The sequence below is a fragment of the Misgurnus anguillicaudatus genome, chromosome 2 (assembly GCF_027580225.2).
Source record: "Misgurnus anguillicaudatus chromosome 2, ASM2758022v2, whole genome shotgun sequence".
Lineage (NCBI taxonomy): Eukaryota > Metazoa > Chordata > Actinopteri > Cypriniformes > Cobitidae > Misgurnus > Misgurnus anguillicaudatus.
In genome coordinates this window covers 36,066,058-36,083,133 of record NC_073338.2, presented here as the reverse complement: position 1 = coordinate 36,083,133, position 17,076 = coordinate 36,066,058, and the positions used below count along the sequence as shown (strand labels likewise).

Genomic DNA, 17,076 nt, shown 5'->3' with positions numbered 1-17,076 from the left:
GCTAAATATAGGTGTAAACAGGGTCTAATCGTTGTGAGCTTGTTCACGTTCGACAACATTCAGAGGTAGTCGAAAACGCATTTGACCGATTTCTTTTGTGGTGTAGACGCTCATTCCACCAGCCAGAAAAGACCGCCTACTGACCTAATGTGTGATGTTCTGAGCACATAGTTTTTACATCAATCTTCTATCGTGAACCCACAGGTATAAGTGCGCTCTTTATGCTATCAATGGGGTTGTTTACATTTGGTATTAAGATGTGTATTCATCAATCGGATCACAAGTGGATGAGAGAGACACATTACGTTTACACCTGGTATTTAAATCCATCTCTTTTGTCCACTTTCGACCGCTTCTGTCATGAATACTGTGAGGGGGGTGGTCTGTCGAGACTGTGGGCAAGTCTCTCTGCTGTCATTTAAACGCAAGCGGGAGTAATGACGAATTTATATGGACGCAAACTAATATTATGTTGGAGTCAGTTGCTTGTGTTGTTAGTAAACATGCTGCACAGTGTTTTGTACATAGATATTTTAGAGCTTTCTCTGAATTTTCAGCGCAATTGATGAAATAAGATTGCGCAACTTTCACCATTGCAAAATGAAACTGCGGAGATCAGCTGCTTTAGTTTTATCAATGAAAGGCTAAAAATAGCGCTGTTCACTGTGTGTTCGCACCAGAAGTAAGAAAAGACGTAAAACATGTCCAGTACCTCAGATTAGATAAATGGGTGGAGAGATTGTGGCTGTTCGAATACATTACACTACAAAAGCAATCCGATCGAAAGGGTTTTCGACTACCTCTGAATGTGGTCGAAAGTGGACGAGCTCAAAACGCTTTGAACACTGTTTACACCTGGCATTAACGTCGTCCACTTGTGATCCAATCGACGAAAACACATATTAATGCCAAGTGTAAACAGCCTCATTGATAAAAAGAAAGCGGCTGCCTCTTTCATTTTTGTTTCATTTTGTGAGTGTGCGAAAGTTGCATGCGATTTTTTTTTTTTGCGATTTCTCTGAAATATCTAAGAAAGGTTTTAAATATACAGTACATGTACAAACTTTGTGCAGCATGTTTACTAAAAACACAAAGCAGTGGTGCTCTGACATCATATTAGTGCGCATTAGTGTAAAAGTGGACAGAAGAGACAGATTAAAACACCAGATGTGAACGAGTGGTTTCTCTCTTGTCCATCTGTGAGCCGAAATCTAAATGTAAACTGCTTTGATAGCTTTAGTTGGTCTCCCAGGCTGGTCTGATTGTAGATGGGTTTCGGCTATTTTTCATCTAGTCAGCCTGCGAGCGTACATGCATCCTGTTTCATTTGTTAACCATTATCTTCTCTTCCCTTTACAGCGAGCAGCTCTGTGCCTTCTGTTACTGTGGTGGTCGAAGCTTACTGGGGCAGGGGGATCTGAAGCCATTCAGGGTCACGCCCGAATGCGACCCTCCACTTCACCGACAATCCTCACCAGAGGAGGGCCATGAACATGATGAAAAGAGCGGGGCTGCCAGCCAATCAGGGAGGCGCAGGGGCCCAGAGAGGTAAGCTGATTGGACGGTGCTGGCTTAAGGCGTTTGAGGATGTGAAATCAGACAGGATGTTTAGTGAACTGTTTATATGAGCTCAGAAAAGTTAGCCTTTTCTCACGGCAATGCGTGTGTTTCTTTATTGGCTGACCTTTGTGAAATAGATCACACATTATCGGTGATTATTAGAGAGCCGAAAGGGTTTTACAGGCCAAAAAGTGTGCGTGTGTGTTTACTTGTGGTTTTGAACGGTAGGCTTGCTTTAGGCAGTGAAGCGCTGGTATATGACGTCACTAGTTGAAACAACCTCATCTGGATGACATTCAGGCCAGAAACCGTTTGAATATGGCTCATTCCAGTCGAACTCAACACTCATTGCCCTAGCGTGTGTGTTTTTGCTTAATATCCTAGAGACAGAGTCATGCAAAGGAAAACAAAGTGTTTGTCCTAAAGCGACCCTCTGGTTTCTTGAATGATAATTTGTCCTGCATGGCTGTTTGTCTTAATGAAGAGATGTAAATGCATGTTTTGACTTTAAGTACTTTTTTTAAGTTCCTCATTGTCACTGTATTTTAACTTTAATACATGTGCAGTATGAAAGGTGGATCTTGATATTTAGAATTTTTGATAATGGTGTAAAATGGTTTTTTTCCCCAAAGAACATCATTTTAAACAAAGAACTATTTTTTCTAAGAAAAGCAGTTTTTTAAGGAATAACTATAAATCTGTTTAAATTAAAAATGTTCGATTGCTTTTACAAGTGTTGTGAGTAGCTTTTCACTAAATTTGCGCTAGTAAGAAATATGAAGAGTTTGGTTCCAAAACGCAATAAACACCTTTTTTTAATTAGTTACCGCCAAAATCAGAATTGTATCTGGTCAGTATTAATAAGTCTTTTCTCAATTTTACGCAAAATTCGATATCCGTCGTGTTATTCGGTCATCTTTTCTCCATTTTTTCCAAACCGCGATAAACACCAGTCCTCCTTCTCTGCAGAATGCAATAAATCTGAAAAAATTGAACAAAAAAATCGAGCAGGATCAAAACATTTTACAACTGATCGCTGTCAAAAAGGTATAGGGACGACGTCCCAAGGAAGATAGCAGCAATGACAGTGTTTTTAATATGACAGTAAGTGTTTTGATTAATGCCATTAATTTTTATTTTTTTAATCAGTGTATACCACTAGTCAACTAAAAGAATATAACATGGTAAAGATGAATGCACATTTATATATTGATTCAATAGATTTATAGCATTAAAAAAACTTGTCATGGATTTTTTGCATTTTGCAGAAAAAATAATCAGTTTTTATAATACGTTTTTATAAACAGTTTTTCTTCTCACTCGCCTCTCTGAACTCATTGGCCTCGCTGGTACTGCGTATTGCTGGTTTGAATCCTATCTCACCAACAGGCAACAATACACCACCCTAAAGGGCATTTGCTCTGATCTGGTGCCAGTCTTACACGGCGTGCCACAGGGATCTGTGCTTGGCCCATTATTATTCAATATCTATATGTCACCTCTAGGGATGATCATCCGGAAACATGGATTACATTTTCACTGTTACGCTGATGATACCCAGCTCTACATCAGTACTAAGCCTTACACTTCTCTCCCACCCTTCCCCCGTATCAACTGCTTGAAGGACATAAAGCACTGGCTTGTCAATAACCTTCTCAAACTCAATAAAGACAAAACAGGACTTATGGTGTTTGCTCCCTCGTGACTTCTTAAAAAAGTTGATGACTTCATACTGGATGTGGATGGCTGCTCAATCTCAGCATCTTCGCAAGTACGCAACCTGGGCGTCATTATGGACTCTACTCTCTCCTATCAGCAACACATCAAAAACATTTTGGACACAATGATTGTTAGCTAAATTAAACTCATTAACACTAGTTTCATAAACATTATCTCACAACTTCTTTGAGAGTCTGAAGAATAAGTTGTTTTAATAGTGTCTGTTTAACTGCTATTTTTAATACATTAATGCATATAAATAAATAAATAGATAGTTCGGTTTTAAAACGTAATAAAGCCATTTTGACTAGTTTGGTTAAAATGTGTTTTCTATAAACGGTTTCATCGGACGCACGTGCACTGACGTGATACACGTCTGGATCCGAACTTTACTTCCGGTTTCATTTTTTTAATGGTCTGACTAATTGCTAAACTAATCTCTTGAACAAATGCCTCGTCGAAGAGTTTAATTTGGCTAACAACCGTTGTGTCCAAAATCGCGTACTGTGACAGTACATACTGAATTAGATGAAGTACCTACTGCTTTATTGTTAAAACAGTACATTCTATATACACTCACCTAAAGGATTATTAGGAACACCTGTTCAATTTCTCAACCAATCACATGGCAGTTGCTTCAATGCATTTAGGGGTGTGGTCCTGGTCCAGACAATCTCCTGAACTTCAAACTGAATGTCAGAATGGGAAAGAAAGGCGATTTAAGCAATTTTGAGCATGACATGGTTGTTGGTGCCAGACGGGCCGGTCTGAAGATTTCACAATCTGCTCAGTTACTGGAATTTTCAAGCACAACCATTTCTAGTGTTTACAAAGAATGGTGTGAAATAGGGAAAAAACATCCAGTATGCGGCAGTCCTGTGGGCGAAAATGCCTTGTTGATGCTAGAGGTCAGAGGAGAATGGGGCCGACTGATTCAAGCTGATAGAAGAGCAACTTTGACTGAAATAACCGAGCATAACCGTTATGTTAAATGTTACAACCGAGGTATGCAGCAAAGCATTTGTGAAGCCACAACACGCAAACCTTGAGGCGGATGGGCTACAACAGCAGAAGACCCCACGGGGTACCACTCATCTCCACTACAAATAGGAAAAAGAGGCTACAATTTGCACGAGTTCACAAAAATTAGACTGTTAAAGACTGGAAAAATGTTGCCTGGTCTGAGTCGTCTCGATTTCTGTTGAGACATTCAGATGGTAGAGTCAGAATTTGGCGTTAACGGAATGAGAACATGGATCCATCATGCCTTGTTACCACTTTGCAGGCTTTTGGTGGTATAATGGTGTGGGGGATGTTTTCTTGGCACACTTTAGGCCCCTTAGTGCCAATTGGGCATTGTTTAAATGCCACAGCCTACCTGAGCATTGTTTCTGACCATGTCCATCCCTTTATGACAACCTTGTACCCATCCTCTGATGGCTACTTCCAGCAGGATAATGCACCAGGTCACAAAGCTCGAATCATTTCAAATTGGTTTCTTGAACATGACATTGAGTTCGCTGTACCAAAATGGCCCCCACAGTCACCAGATCTCAACCCAATAGAGCATTATTGGGTTGTGGTGGAACGGGTGCTTCGTGCCCTGGATGTGCATCCCACAAATCTCCATTAACTGCAAGATGCTATCCTATTAATATGGGCCAACATTTCTAAAGAATGCTTTCAGCACCTTGTTGAATCAATGCCACGTAGAATATAGGCAGTCCTGAAGACGAAAGGGAGTCAAACACAGTATTAGTATGGTGTTCCTAATAACCCTTTAGGTGACGGTAGTTTGTGTGTACATTTTAGACATTTTGCATCCGCCATGCTTTCATTGTCACGTGACCCGTATGTCCTGTGACGTAATCTGAACAACCACAACCATAATTTACCGTTTGTGTTATTTAACAAGTACACGGTTTATAGGTTTCTGGCATTTTTATTAAAGTCATTTTTTTTATTTGGTGGCTTTTTAGCTCGCGGGGCCTCATGGGATAGTAAAGTGTCCATCAAATAAATCGTAAAAATCTAGCCAGAAGCAGTAGGTCATACTGTTTTTTAATACTAAGAATTCGGCCATACTACTTGCCTCGTATACTGATTTTCACCTACTATATAGTATTGAAGTATGTGATTTCGGACACAGCGAATGTCTCAATTTTATGATTTTAGCAAGCGCATGATAAGTGAAAGAAATTGAGTTTGCTTTCTTATTTACATTGTGATGCTTGTGATGCTAATTCATATTTTATAATCAATATTAGTAAGATCGTTTAATGCCACTTTTGGAGTAAAAAAACATTTAAAGAGTTTTACATTCAGCGCTAAACTATATTGTCATTATTTATAATAACTTCTTTCCACATAAGATGTAATGGTAAAGCAATATCATTTTTTATGAATAACATTTATCAGACTACAAAAATAAACCAAATAATTTGGAAAAAATTTAAAACCATGGCCTGTGCTTTATTTACAAAGGTATAAGCATGCACAGGGCTGTTGGCTATTTGCTTTTACTATGTACTTGCTATGCCCTGGCTGATCATTACCCTGCAGCCCTTGGCAGTCACATAGAGCGAGATGTGAGACCCCGGCCACAGCTTGTGCTCAGCCCAACAAAGGGCTCTCTCCCTGCTCTCTTGCACAGCTGCCTAATTTGTCTTGGCTGTTTGGAGCCAATCAGCCGTCTCCCAGGGGCCCGTGTGACGTAATCTGCTGCCAGTCTGATGTTGGCTGTTAGCCAGTCCTGCTGAGCTTTGTCATCTGTGGGCCACACTACTAAGCAGTAGAGCAGGCCGATGAAGAGGATGGTTTTAAAAGAATATCATATTCTTGAATTTACATCAGCATGAGGAGGATTATCCAGAGGATTCAGAGTGGGTTTGTGATATTTTATAAACTGATTGTTTGGAAAGAGTAGGGAGAATCTTGCGAAACATGTAGAATATGTGAGCCAGTGTGTAAAAACCCAACTACGTAAAATACATAAAATCATTCCCACAAAGATGATTATTGTGAAAATATAAACTTAACATCTTTAATGTTGACTGCATATGTTCATGTAAAGATTGAAGTTAATCGGCTAACTGAATTCAAACTGTGATGTTTTTGAGTTAATAATAATATAATGAGAATTTAACCTGGATGGCACAGACAGGGTCATGTATGTCAAATTTCATACCAAATCACCTAAATTTGTATTTTGCTTAAAGGAATGCAGCCTAGTTTTATTTTTTTGCATTTTAGGGCCCAATGAAATCTGTTTTATTTTTCCCCAAATTCCGTTTTATTTATTCTCTATTCCATGTTTTCCGATTTCATTTTTTATTTTTGTGGATTTTGGTTTTAATGGTTAAATTAAATTTCAGGAATCAAATAGCATTTCTTATCAACTGTAACGAACTATCGAACATTAAACAAATACAATTTAACAACAATTTATTGATCACACAAGTGATATTATGCACAGCTGTTTTATGTACTACGGCTTTTGATCAGTCAAAGTCCTTATCGATCTGAAATAACTCTTAGTTTGAGTTGTTTAAAACATGCATTTGAAAAAGCAACACTCGTTAAACTTTATTATTATACATTATTTATTATTATGAAAATACCCGAAAAGAATTGAAGTAAAGTTTCTTCTTTTGCAGCGCATAGTTTCTGCACAAGAGCGCCCTCTGGCTTTGGATGTAGCCGCATTTCACTGAGAAGCATAGCAGGCATCATTGGCCGATATATCGGTGCATCCCTACAACCAAATGTTTAGTTTTTTTTTTTTTTAATCATAAGATTATACTCATCTTGTTTAACTTTTCAGGCATCTGTTTTAAATGCAAATGTATAAGTTATGAAATTGTCAGTCAGCAATTTATGATTTAACATTAGCAAGAAATACAAATAAAACACTGCACAGTCCTCACTGTATGGATTAAATATACAGCTGAAAAAGTTGTTCCTGTGTGTGCACTTCGGATGTGAGCCCTCATGTCTGAGGAACATATACAAGCTATACACGCTGGTAAAAAGATGTAAAGGGCGTTACGTTGTGCGGACGTGTGCACGAGCAAGGCGGACGGAGGTAAAGGCGGAGTAAAGTATACTGTAGCTGTAGTCTGCTTTGTCCCAGGCTTTGATGATTCAACACTTATCATTGTTTGCAATGCATGATGAGAAACGGACGTGACTTTCTTTATGTCTAACATTACAGAAAAGGAAACTGTTTCCGCACATTTCTGTCATTTGCCGATTAATGAAATCACGTCAAAAAAAATAGCATTTGAAAATGAGTTATAATGGGTTTTAAAATAACAAAATTCATAATTTGCTGAATTCCCTGACGTTCCACATTGTACAGCAAAATCAATTTTTATGCTTGGATTCCGTGATTCCGTCCGCGTTTTCTGCATCACCGAAATCATAGGGCCCTAGCATTGTGATTATTTTTTAACAGTTAGACTCATTATGCTAAATGATTTAAGCACATTATGCTAAACACTTTAGCATAATTATTGTGTTTAAACAGACATACTGTAAATAAAACAACTGGATAAGCAGTTCTCATGGCTTCTTATGACAGCAGCAAAAACACCTAAAATGCGTCCGTGTGACACAGGCCAACCAAGAATTTATAGTAGTGATTTTGTTAGAAATTAAAGTTTTTCTATTAATAAATGTGGTCATGTCTATTTAATATTCAAAAAGTTTTTTTCTCTTTTTTGGAACCTACTGAATGCTTAATTATAATTAATATTTGTAATAAATAAATGATATCTTTCAAAGGGGAACAACATCAATTTAAATTAAAACTTAAGTTCAAAACAATGAATACTGAAAGTGTTATTATAACACAGATATAAAATTCCCCAAGTGCTTGGGGGGGGTCATACCACCCAGCCCCAAATATAATGATACGTAAAAAACATCTTTGTGTTCAATTCTAATACATCTTAGGTAATTCAGCCAAAAATACCTGACAGCCTTTTCTCATGCACTTCTAAGTAAAATAATATGTGCTATTGTTTTCAATTTGTTTCATTTTGTTTGACTCTTTTCTGTTCTCATGGGCTTAAACAGAATGACATTTTGTAACACGCTACGTTTAAAATCACTGCTGACCCCTCATATATGTCAGCCATCCCGGCGGAGGATAGAGGAGGGGTATAATGAGATATGCGGGGCTGTAATGTGATGGATGCACTTTTATCCCATGATGTGTTTACGATGAGTCATTTCTGTGTAAGTGGTTAATCAATCAGCACCGTCACACCCCCCCACCACATGCCTAAATTAAAATGGCTGTGAGTCAAAGTCCCCCAGTCGATGGATGTCAAGAATAAATTAGCACTCTCCCGGTACCCGTGGCTTACGATAGAGGGCCAGCAAGTCAGACAGTGTTTGTTTCTGTGTATTCATATGTTTATTGATGCAAAAAACAACATTTATTTAACTATGTTTTACTCAATTCTAATTTACTCAATTCAAATGACTGTATTGTCCTTTTGAAGGAGAGAACATTTGCAAATGAGATTAATTACCATTTTAATAATTAGCTTGATAAAAATAAAAGCACAAAAAGGGTTAAAATGCAAGACTGTGTATTTTTTTAGTCAACTAGTCACACACATTGGACATTTGATGGAGCACATCAGATTAGAAGAGAAAACGGGGTTCTTAAGATGTGTTTGTAAAAGTGACACTGTCTCTTAACGTGATGGTAATGACACAAGGGGCTAAAAAAAAAGTGTAGAATGACACAACAGTCAAAGACGTTTGTTTAGCAATTAAAACATATACAGACTGCTTAGTCCTTCAATAGTGTATATAAAAGATATCGTTTTGTTGTTAATACATTTCTGGATGTCTCCTAGAATTCATGTTTTAATGTGTACGTACAACAGGAACATTCAGCATTCTGGAAATGCGCCTATAACCATTCCCATCAAAATGCTTTTTAACGATAAGATTACAAAGATTTTAAGAGAGTTCTTTGCTTTTACCCATCATGAAGTCTTTCCTGTGTTCCACCTGGGTAATAAAAAGCCTTTATAGGCCATCAATTAGAACTTAAGCAGCTGATATCAATTAGTACTGATTAGGGATGCTCCGATCGATCGGCCGCAGATCGGTATCGGGCAATAACGGCATTAAATGACTCGATCGGTCCTCGTTAAATTTGCCGATCTCATGAAACAATCTTTCAGTTTACTTTTGTTTACTAGCGTATCCCTAGAGCATCCCTAGTACTGATAGGGGGCAGGGTTTCTTTCTCAATACTGACAGATTTCAGGTGATCTCCTGGCTTTCTATGCCATTTTGCACCTTGTTCTCTTCATGTGTTCAATACTTATTCCCTGTGTCATTTCACTTTATTTATTATGACTCAACTTGTATACTTAAATTTTCTTATTTCTTTGTATGAATTCAATATTTGGTTGGTGGCTATATCTGGTGGAAATTTTGTGTCAATAGCCCACTTAGAAATCCCCTTGCTGATAAAAATGCTGATAGGTCAAATACTTATTTTCCCTGCTGTAGTTGTCCAATAGTAGTGCAACTGATTACATTCACTATGGCAGATTAGCCAAGGACAGTTTTGGGAATATTTGAAATTGGAAGCAGTGGTATGATGTAGTTTGCTTTTGGCAGTGTGACACAGTACCATATTTTGCCAACTTTTGTCAGACCAAGCGAGATTCCACATGTACTAGAAGAAATTCCACATGAAGGAAATCTCTGATATTGTTTTATGTTTTGTTTTTTGGCCATGAATATTTATGGGTTGTGTGGATGCGTTATTATTATAAAACAGTATGTACCTTTGCATGTGTGTTGATATTGTATTTTTTGTTGATATTGTCTTATTATTACCTTAGATACAATACCTAGCAATTGACTGACCTGTATAATTTCTTTTGTTCTGTAGTGTCGTGGCTGAGGACTGGGACGAGCTCCATCGTGTTGGTCTACCAGACAGCATTGACGTCCGATCTCTCTTTGATGAGTCGGGTAAGCACTCCTTGAAAGCTTAAATAATGTGCTGCATTAAGTAAAATATAGTTTTAAAGTAAAAATATTTAGTATTTCCAACACTGGTATAGAGATGATTTTAAATAAATGCATTTCACGGATATCTTTTGTATGACTTTAGAAGATTTGGAATGTATAGTTCATAAGTCATATCGACTTTTTTATTGTGCTTATGTTTTTCTTTCTTGAACCATGAAGGTATACATTTATGTGTTTCAATACGAATTCGACCAAAATAAAATTGATAGATGACTGATTCCTTTACATTTTCGTTTTTTGCCCACAGGTCAGTGCTGGGCCCATGAAAGTTGCGTGTTGTGGTCGAATTGTGTATGTCAAGCGGAGGATCAATCACTGCTAAATGTGGACAAAGCCATCCACTCAGGGAGCACAGAGGTATGCTGGGATATATCTCTGCATTAGCTGACTTGTGTATCGTGGCGGAAGCGCCCGAGAACTCATGAATAAAATAATGACTGTAAACATTATGCAAATATTACATCACCTCTCCGGGGTACTTGAAAGGTTATGCAAATGAGGGTTAAAAAGCTCTGCGTGGTTTTAATAGCCGTGCCAAAGTGCGGTTGCCTTTAGTTGATTGACCATGATGTGCTGCTGTATTTTAAATTTATGCTTGACAATCACATTTCTTGAATATGTCTTTAGATTTTGTCATTTATGTGTAAAAAGAAAATTTAGTGCTTTTGAGATGCTCCTTTACAGGGAATGTTATTGTTAATTAGTTCAACTAGCAAGGTTAACCAACCAATGCGGTCATGCTTACATTAAGCTACATTTATGCAGACGCTTTCATCCAAAGTATTACATTCCTTTTATATGCCACAAGTATATTACATAAAAATGGTATAGCAGCAGAATCTCTATTTTCTGTAATATCACATATTTCTGTATCGTACCTCCTAAAGTAGCTGTCATAGTCCCTATACATTTTGATTTATACCTTCTCTATGAACGGTTTAATGTCACTGTAACCACATTAGCTTCTTGTGGTTCTCCATATACCTGTGATATTGGTGTACTGTCTTTCTGTGAGCGAGTGAAGCTGGTGAATGGATCTAACTGGCTGCTAAAGGTCGCCGCTGATCAGCTGTGAAAGAGAAAAGGTCACAGCTCTCGGCTGTAACGTCATCAGCTTCATCACTTATCACCCCTCGCCCCAGCAACCCTCCAAGATTGCATTCCATAATAGCACCTTACCATTTGATCTTGGGAATTAGCAGCCATGCTCCATTTAGCGTTAAATGCCAGTTCAAAGCCAGACAAATATATGTGAACCTGCTTGTAGGTAACGCATCTGATTGGCCTGGTTTTCTGAGCAGAGCTTCCCTCTGACCTAGCAAACACAGAAATCTTTTGGACCGCACGGTGCCTTGAGATCTGTTTGCAGCGAATGCGTAATATTACGAGGGATGAAACGAAAGGTGCTGTTAACAAGATGCAGGGAGCTGCCATTGATGTGTCAGGTCCAGGCTCATCTCAGCTATGGTTGACTTTAAGTGGACATCTCATTAGGCAGTACGACGGACAGTCCGTGACTCAGAACAAATCGATATGAATAGAAAACAGGAATGCTGGCCTACTTCAGTTAGGGGGAAAATATGTAAGTCTTTAGAAAGCTGTCGTGGTTTGCTGCAGTTATTACCGAATGGTACCCAAAATAAGGGCAGAGTTTATTTAAAGCACCTGACCCATTATGTAACCTTTGAAATGTCATTATTAATAAAGTCCCCTGGCATGAGTTAACACAAGGTAGAGGTGAGATGTGTGAGCTCGGTGTAATTACCCTTTTCATTTTAGCTGAATATTTATTATGTCGTCGCCTAAACGCTGTGAAGGTACAGGTTGGCACGAAATACTGAAATTCAGTGTTTTGCAGCGCTGCCAATGTTACAGGGTTGTTTTTGTAAATGTTAATTATTATGGTGTGTTATGTGAGGGTGTTGTAATTACATTTTTGCCAGAAAATGTGCATACATTTAAGCATTTGTCTTCACAGAGGTGTATTTACCCAATCACTTAATTTGATTCAACAGTCAGTTATGTTCTTAATATGAAATACTATTTATAATATTGGTTACATTTATCACCCATTCTAATTAATTTTTGCAATAACATGGCATGTCTCTCTTGCTGCTTTGACAAAATGTTGTCTGTGTAAAGCCTGTGTAAAGTCGCACAGTAGTATAAGTCAAAATATTGTATATATATATATATATATATATAACATATAAGTCGCACTGGACTATACGTCGCGTTTATTTAGAAAATGATTTCACAAAATCCAAGTCGAAGAACAAACATTTAATCTGGAAAGGCAAGTTATTCAACTAAACAATAGCACACAGAACAGCAGGCTGAATAGGTGTCTGTACATATTAACGTAATATTACCATTTATTTACCGAACACAATAGCATACAGAACATACCTAAGCCTGAATAGGCTAAATTAACACGATAAGCCAAATCAAGTTCAAAAATATGAAAAAAGTGCGACTTATAGTCCAGAAAATATGGTAGTTTGTTTTTTTATGTGTACTCAAACGTAATGCACGGTCGAACGCACAGCCTTGCAAAGTATTGTTTATCTGTACGTGTACACAGATGTTCCACACATACGCATTGCGACAAAATGCAATTAATATCCTGGGCTACATGCTACATTTTCCTGTATGCACATGCCAACCTACGCAAACAAAGTCTGCGTGGTTACAAAAACCCGGCGGTGCGCGTAGTCCGCACTTACTATTCTGATAAATACGCACTGTACACGGGCCCTCGCGTATGCTTAAAAACAGGATTATACTTCTAAGGACCAAGTTTAAAATTTCTGGTTTTATTTCATTTTGAAAGAATATTTGGGGGATAATTGCAAAAATGTCAATGTGGGGTGTTTTATATTTTAATATTTTTATATATTTATATTCTATACTTTTATGAAAATATAAATATATTCTTAAAAAATGTGAAATAAAATATAATCTAGTTTAGTGTAATATGATTTTTTTACATACATTTTTACATCATTTGTCAAAGATTATTTAGAAAACAGAGCTGTTTTCAGCATATGTCAGGACAAATATTTCAAAAATGCATTAAAATTTACATTTAGTAATAAATAATAAAATGTATTTTCGTATGATATTTTAAAATGATTTTTTTAAGATAACGCTTACTTGCAATCAGGGTGGATAAAATATTCTTTGGTGCAATTGGCGGTTACACCATTTGACATTTTCAGGTCCATTCAGTCTTAACTTTCATAAAAATGGTACAAATGTAATGTTTTTATTGCATAAAATCAACATAAATACACTATGTGCATTGAAATGAACCTGATGCAGATTTTTTAAAAAGATTTTTGAATTTCTTATTTTGCCAAACCTTTACTGACCCATGTACACGCACCACTATATTCTTGTCCGGTTTATGTAGTATGTAGGCCGGGAGAGGTATTGTAATTTGCTGTAATGCGCATGCGTCAAACGTCTGTGTACGCGGACGAGTCAACTGAACTGTGCTTTGCAAAGCTGTGCGTTCAACACTGCATGTCTGTTCGCGTACGCGCCAAAAAATTTACTATACTCATCCTGGCTTGTTCTTGTAGACTGAACGCAGGTTGCTTTGTATAAAAGTGTCTGCTTAATCCATAAATGTAAATGTTATCCTGTTAAAAAACTGAACCTTGGTGATATTTACATCTGAATTCAGCAGAATTTGCAAGTCAGCATTCGAAATGTCACGGAAACCAAATGTTTTAATGTTTTGCATGACATACAAACTCACGCTCACGATTATTGTATTTATGAAAGAACTTGGAAATGTTCGAAAAGCTCATAGGATTGATTCCCGAAATCAAAAAATTATAAAATGAATGCAGTGTATGCTTCCTTTTTAATAAAAGTCTGCCAAATGCATTGTGATATAAATGTAACGTAACAACAAAAGCACTGGCTCTATTAGCCAGGACAGATGGCTTAAATCTCCCACATTGGTCATAAATCATGGGGTCATCTGTACTGTTAAACGCTATTATAATCTGATTCTCAATGAATGTTGAAAGTATGGTAGACAATGTAAGCTTCTCTTAGTGGTCTGTGGTGCGTTACTAGCTTGATGGGATAATTACAGTTCAGTCAGTCTGTCATCATTGTGGGTTATGTCAGCTCTCGCTGTTAGTCTGACCCACAGGCATTACACTGTCAGCTTTGATGTCTCATTATATAGATTGGTCCGGTTTCCATGCATTTACATGTTGATTATGTGATGAGTACTTAATGCATATGAGCTTTCACATATGTCTTTTAGGCTGTGTTAAAGTAATTAATGGCCTCATTGTTAACATGTGAAGTGTGTACCTATTTTTCATAGCATTGTGCATATTGTAAGCGCCTTGGAGCATCCATCAAGTGCTGTGAGGAGGGGTGTGATCGCTCGTACCATTACCCCTGCGCGGGGGCCGCTGGCACCTTTCAGGACTTCAGGAGGCGTTCTGTCCTGTGCACGGAGCACATTCAGCTGGCCGTCAGCAAATGTGAGATTCTTTAAGCGCCCTTCATTATAGCATATATTTTGTATTGTATACAAGAAGAAAACTTAATAATACTTCAGTGTGAAGGTTTACAATGAATTATTTCTTAGAACATGCACCAGGATTCATTCACAATAAAACCAAATTGATAAGGTCAATAGGGTCCATTTTGGTTTCATGTTGGCTTTAAGAAGAAACTTTCTCTCTCACAGATGAAGAGGAAGCAAATTGTATATTGTGTGACAGCCCCGGGGATCTCCTGGACCAGTTCTTTTGCACCAGCTGTGGGTTGCACTACCACGGCATGTGTCTGGACATTAGCGTCACTCCTCTGAAGAGGGCAGGCTGGCAGTGCCCAGAGTGTAAAGTCTGCCAGACATGCAAGTGAGTCACTGCCGGGCTCTGCTTTTCATTTTCCACGCTGTGTTTTTTTGGCACGTGTCAGTGACGAATCTTTTAAATTGATCTTCAATAGCTCTTCTTTATTAGCTCATTGACATACATTCCATGTAGTATTGATGTGTATTTACACAGTTTATAATGTGAACGTTGGCCTGTTTATCTCTGTAGCTGCAATGAAATTAGTCATGCAAAGGGATAATTGATTTGTGTCCTTCAGGGAGCCGGGAGAAGATACTAAGATGCTTGTGTGTGATATGTGCGACAAAGGCTATCACACCTTCTGCCTGCAGCCGGCTATGGATTCTATTCCCACCAACGGCTGGAGGTGCAAGGTATATATAACTCTCAAATCTCGTAATGCCACAGTTTCTAGAGTTGCACCAATTGATTGACCATATGTGATAAAACACTGGCCTCAGATTTCTTGATCAGTGCAACGTAATCCAGTACAGCTCATGACAATCTTGCTTTCTAGAACTGCCGGGTGTGTGAGCAGTGTGGCACACGGAGCAGCGAACAATGGCACCACAACAGCCTGCTGTGCCAAAACTGCATGGATCGACAGGATACCAGCCTCACATGCTCGTGTCCTGGTGACGTAGATCCCGACATCAATAAAGACACCATTTCTTGTCGTCACTGCAAAAGGTGCACAGCAGATTTGTCCTTCTAACTGTTTTATTAAAGCAAGAGTTTGCCCATAAATCATATGTGTTTGTGAAGAGTTTGGTTCCAAAACGAGAACAAACAAAAAATTTAAAAACTGAGTTATCTTGTTTTGGAACCAAACTACTGAAGTTCTGTAAATTCCTATTTGGATCCAGAATCCAAATGGTTTGGGCATGGATGTGATGAAGTGGTTTATCAATGTCTTCCCTCTTTTTTCCCCCAGGTGGTTTCACCCAGAGTGTGAGCAACCAGTGGAAGGCCACACACATGCCCAGCCCAAAGAAGATCAGTTATGTCCCATCTGTAGAAACGCAGAATCTGAATCAGCTTCTGCAGGCTCGGCTGCTGTAGCAGCAGTCCAGGAGGACATTAAATCGCAGAAGGACGTTGAAGAAGATGCACAGCTGGTTGCGTCAAATGAAGATCCAGAACCTGCCAAAGTGGAAGACGCAGAATCTCTCCAGCTTGACAGTGAGATGCCGAGTACGGAGGTGGAAACGGCTGAAGAACAAGTGACTGGTAAGAGTCTTAATATAGTTAACATGGCTGCGGTTAGCAAAGTTAGCAAAATATATTGCTGTTTGGGGCTTACCTGTGTTTTCTGGATATTTAATTATTTTGTTTCTTTTGGGCTCCTTTTAACAAAGTTTTATCTGATTCCTAAAGAACTAGGCTACTGCATTGAGTCTTTATCGTGTATTTTAGCTCTACTGGCTTAGTTTTGGCTTTGGTGTCTACAACGTACAGTTGTACTGTGAGTTCAACTTTGATACATGAGCACATAGGAACTTCAATCCTTCAGGCGCATGTTGTGGATGTGGAGAGTAGGCCAATGTCTCCCTTAGGCCCACATGCCTCAGAAATGGCTGGATTAGTCTGTACTGGTCTGCTGGAAAGGGCTATTTGAATCATGCATTGGCCCAGTTTGCATGAGTAACGCAAAGACTCTTTGAAAGCAATGATTGCCCATGCGATCTATGTGGTTTTCATTTAATTTCCCATAAAGAGATTATTTGACGTTTGTTGTGGAGACACTGCCCTCTGTTTGGGGAGAGACACACCTTTTCATAAATTGTTTGCGCCTGTAAATGATAAAGAGTATGTCAACTTAAAAATTGGAGGATGTATATGTACTGTGTGAAAA

The 17,076-nt window shown here is 38.3% G+C and overlaps 1 protein-coding gene across 9 annotated transcripts in view; it reads left to right on the top strand.

The window, feature by feature from the left end:
* The window catches only part of kmt2cb (lysine (K)-specific methyltransferase 2Cb), a 134,483-nt gene that overhangs the window by 42,720 nt on the left and 74,687 nt on the right, over window positions 1–17,076 (top strand). For all 9 annotated transcript variants that reach the window (XM_055203001.2, XM_055202996.2, XM_055203002.2 and 6 more), the window contains exons 5-12: window positions 1,360–1,548; window positions 10,208–10,290; window positions 10,598–10,707; window positions 14,702–14,864; window positions 15,074–15,245; window positions 15,481–15,595; window positions 15,739–15,911; window positions 16,156–16,451. In XM_055203001.2, coding sequence (XP_055058976.2) covers window positions 1,360–1,548; window positions 10,208–10,290; window positions 10,598–10,707; window positions 14,702–14,864; window positions 15,074–15,245; window positions 15,481–15,595; window positions 15,739–15,911; window positions 16,156–16,451 — 1,301 coding nt within the window. The remainder of the gene's footprint in view (window positions 1–1,359; window positions 1,549–10,207; window positions 10,291–10,597; window positions 10,708–14,701; window positions 14,865–15,073; window positions 15,246–15,480; window positions 15,596–15,738; window positions 15,912–16,155; window positions 16,452–17,076) is intronic.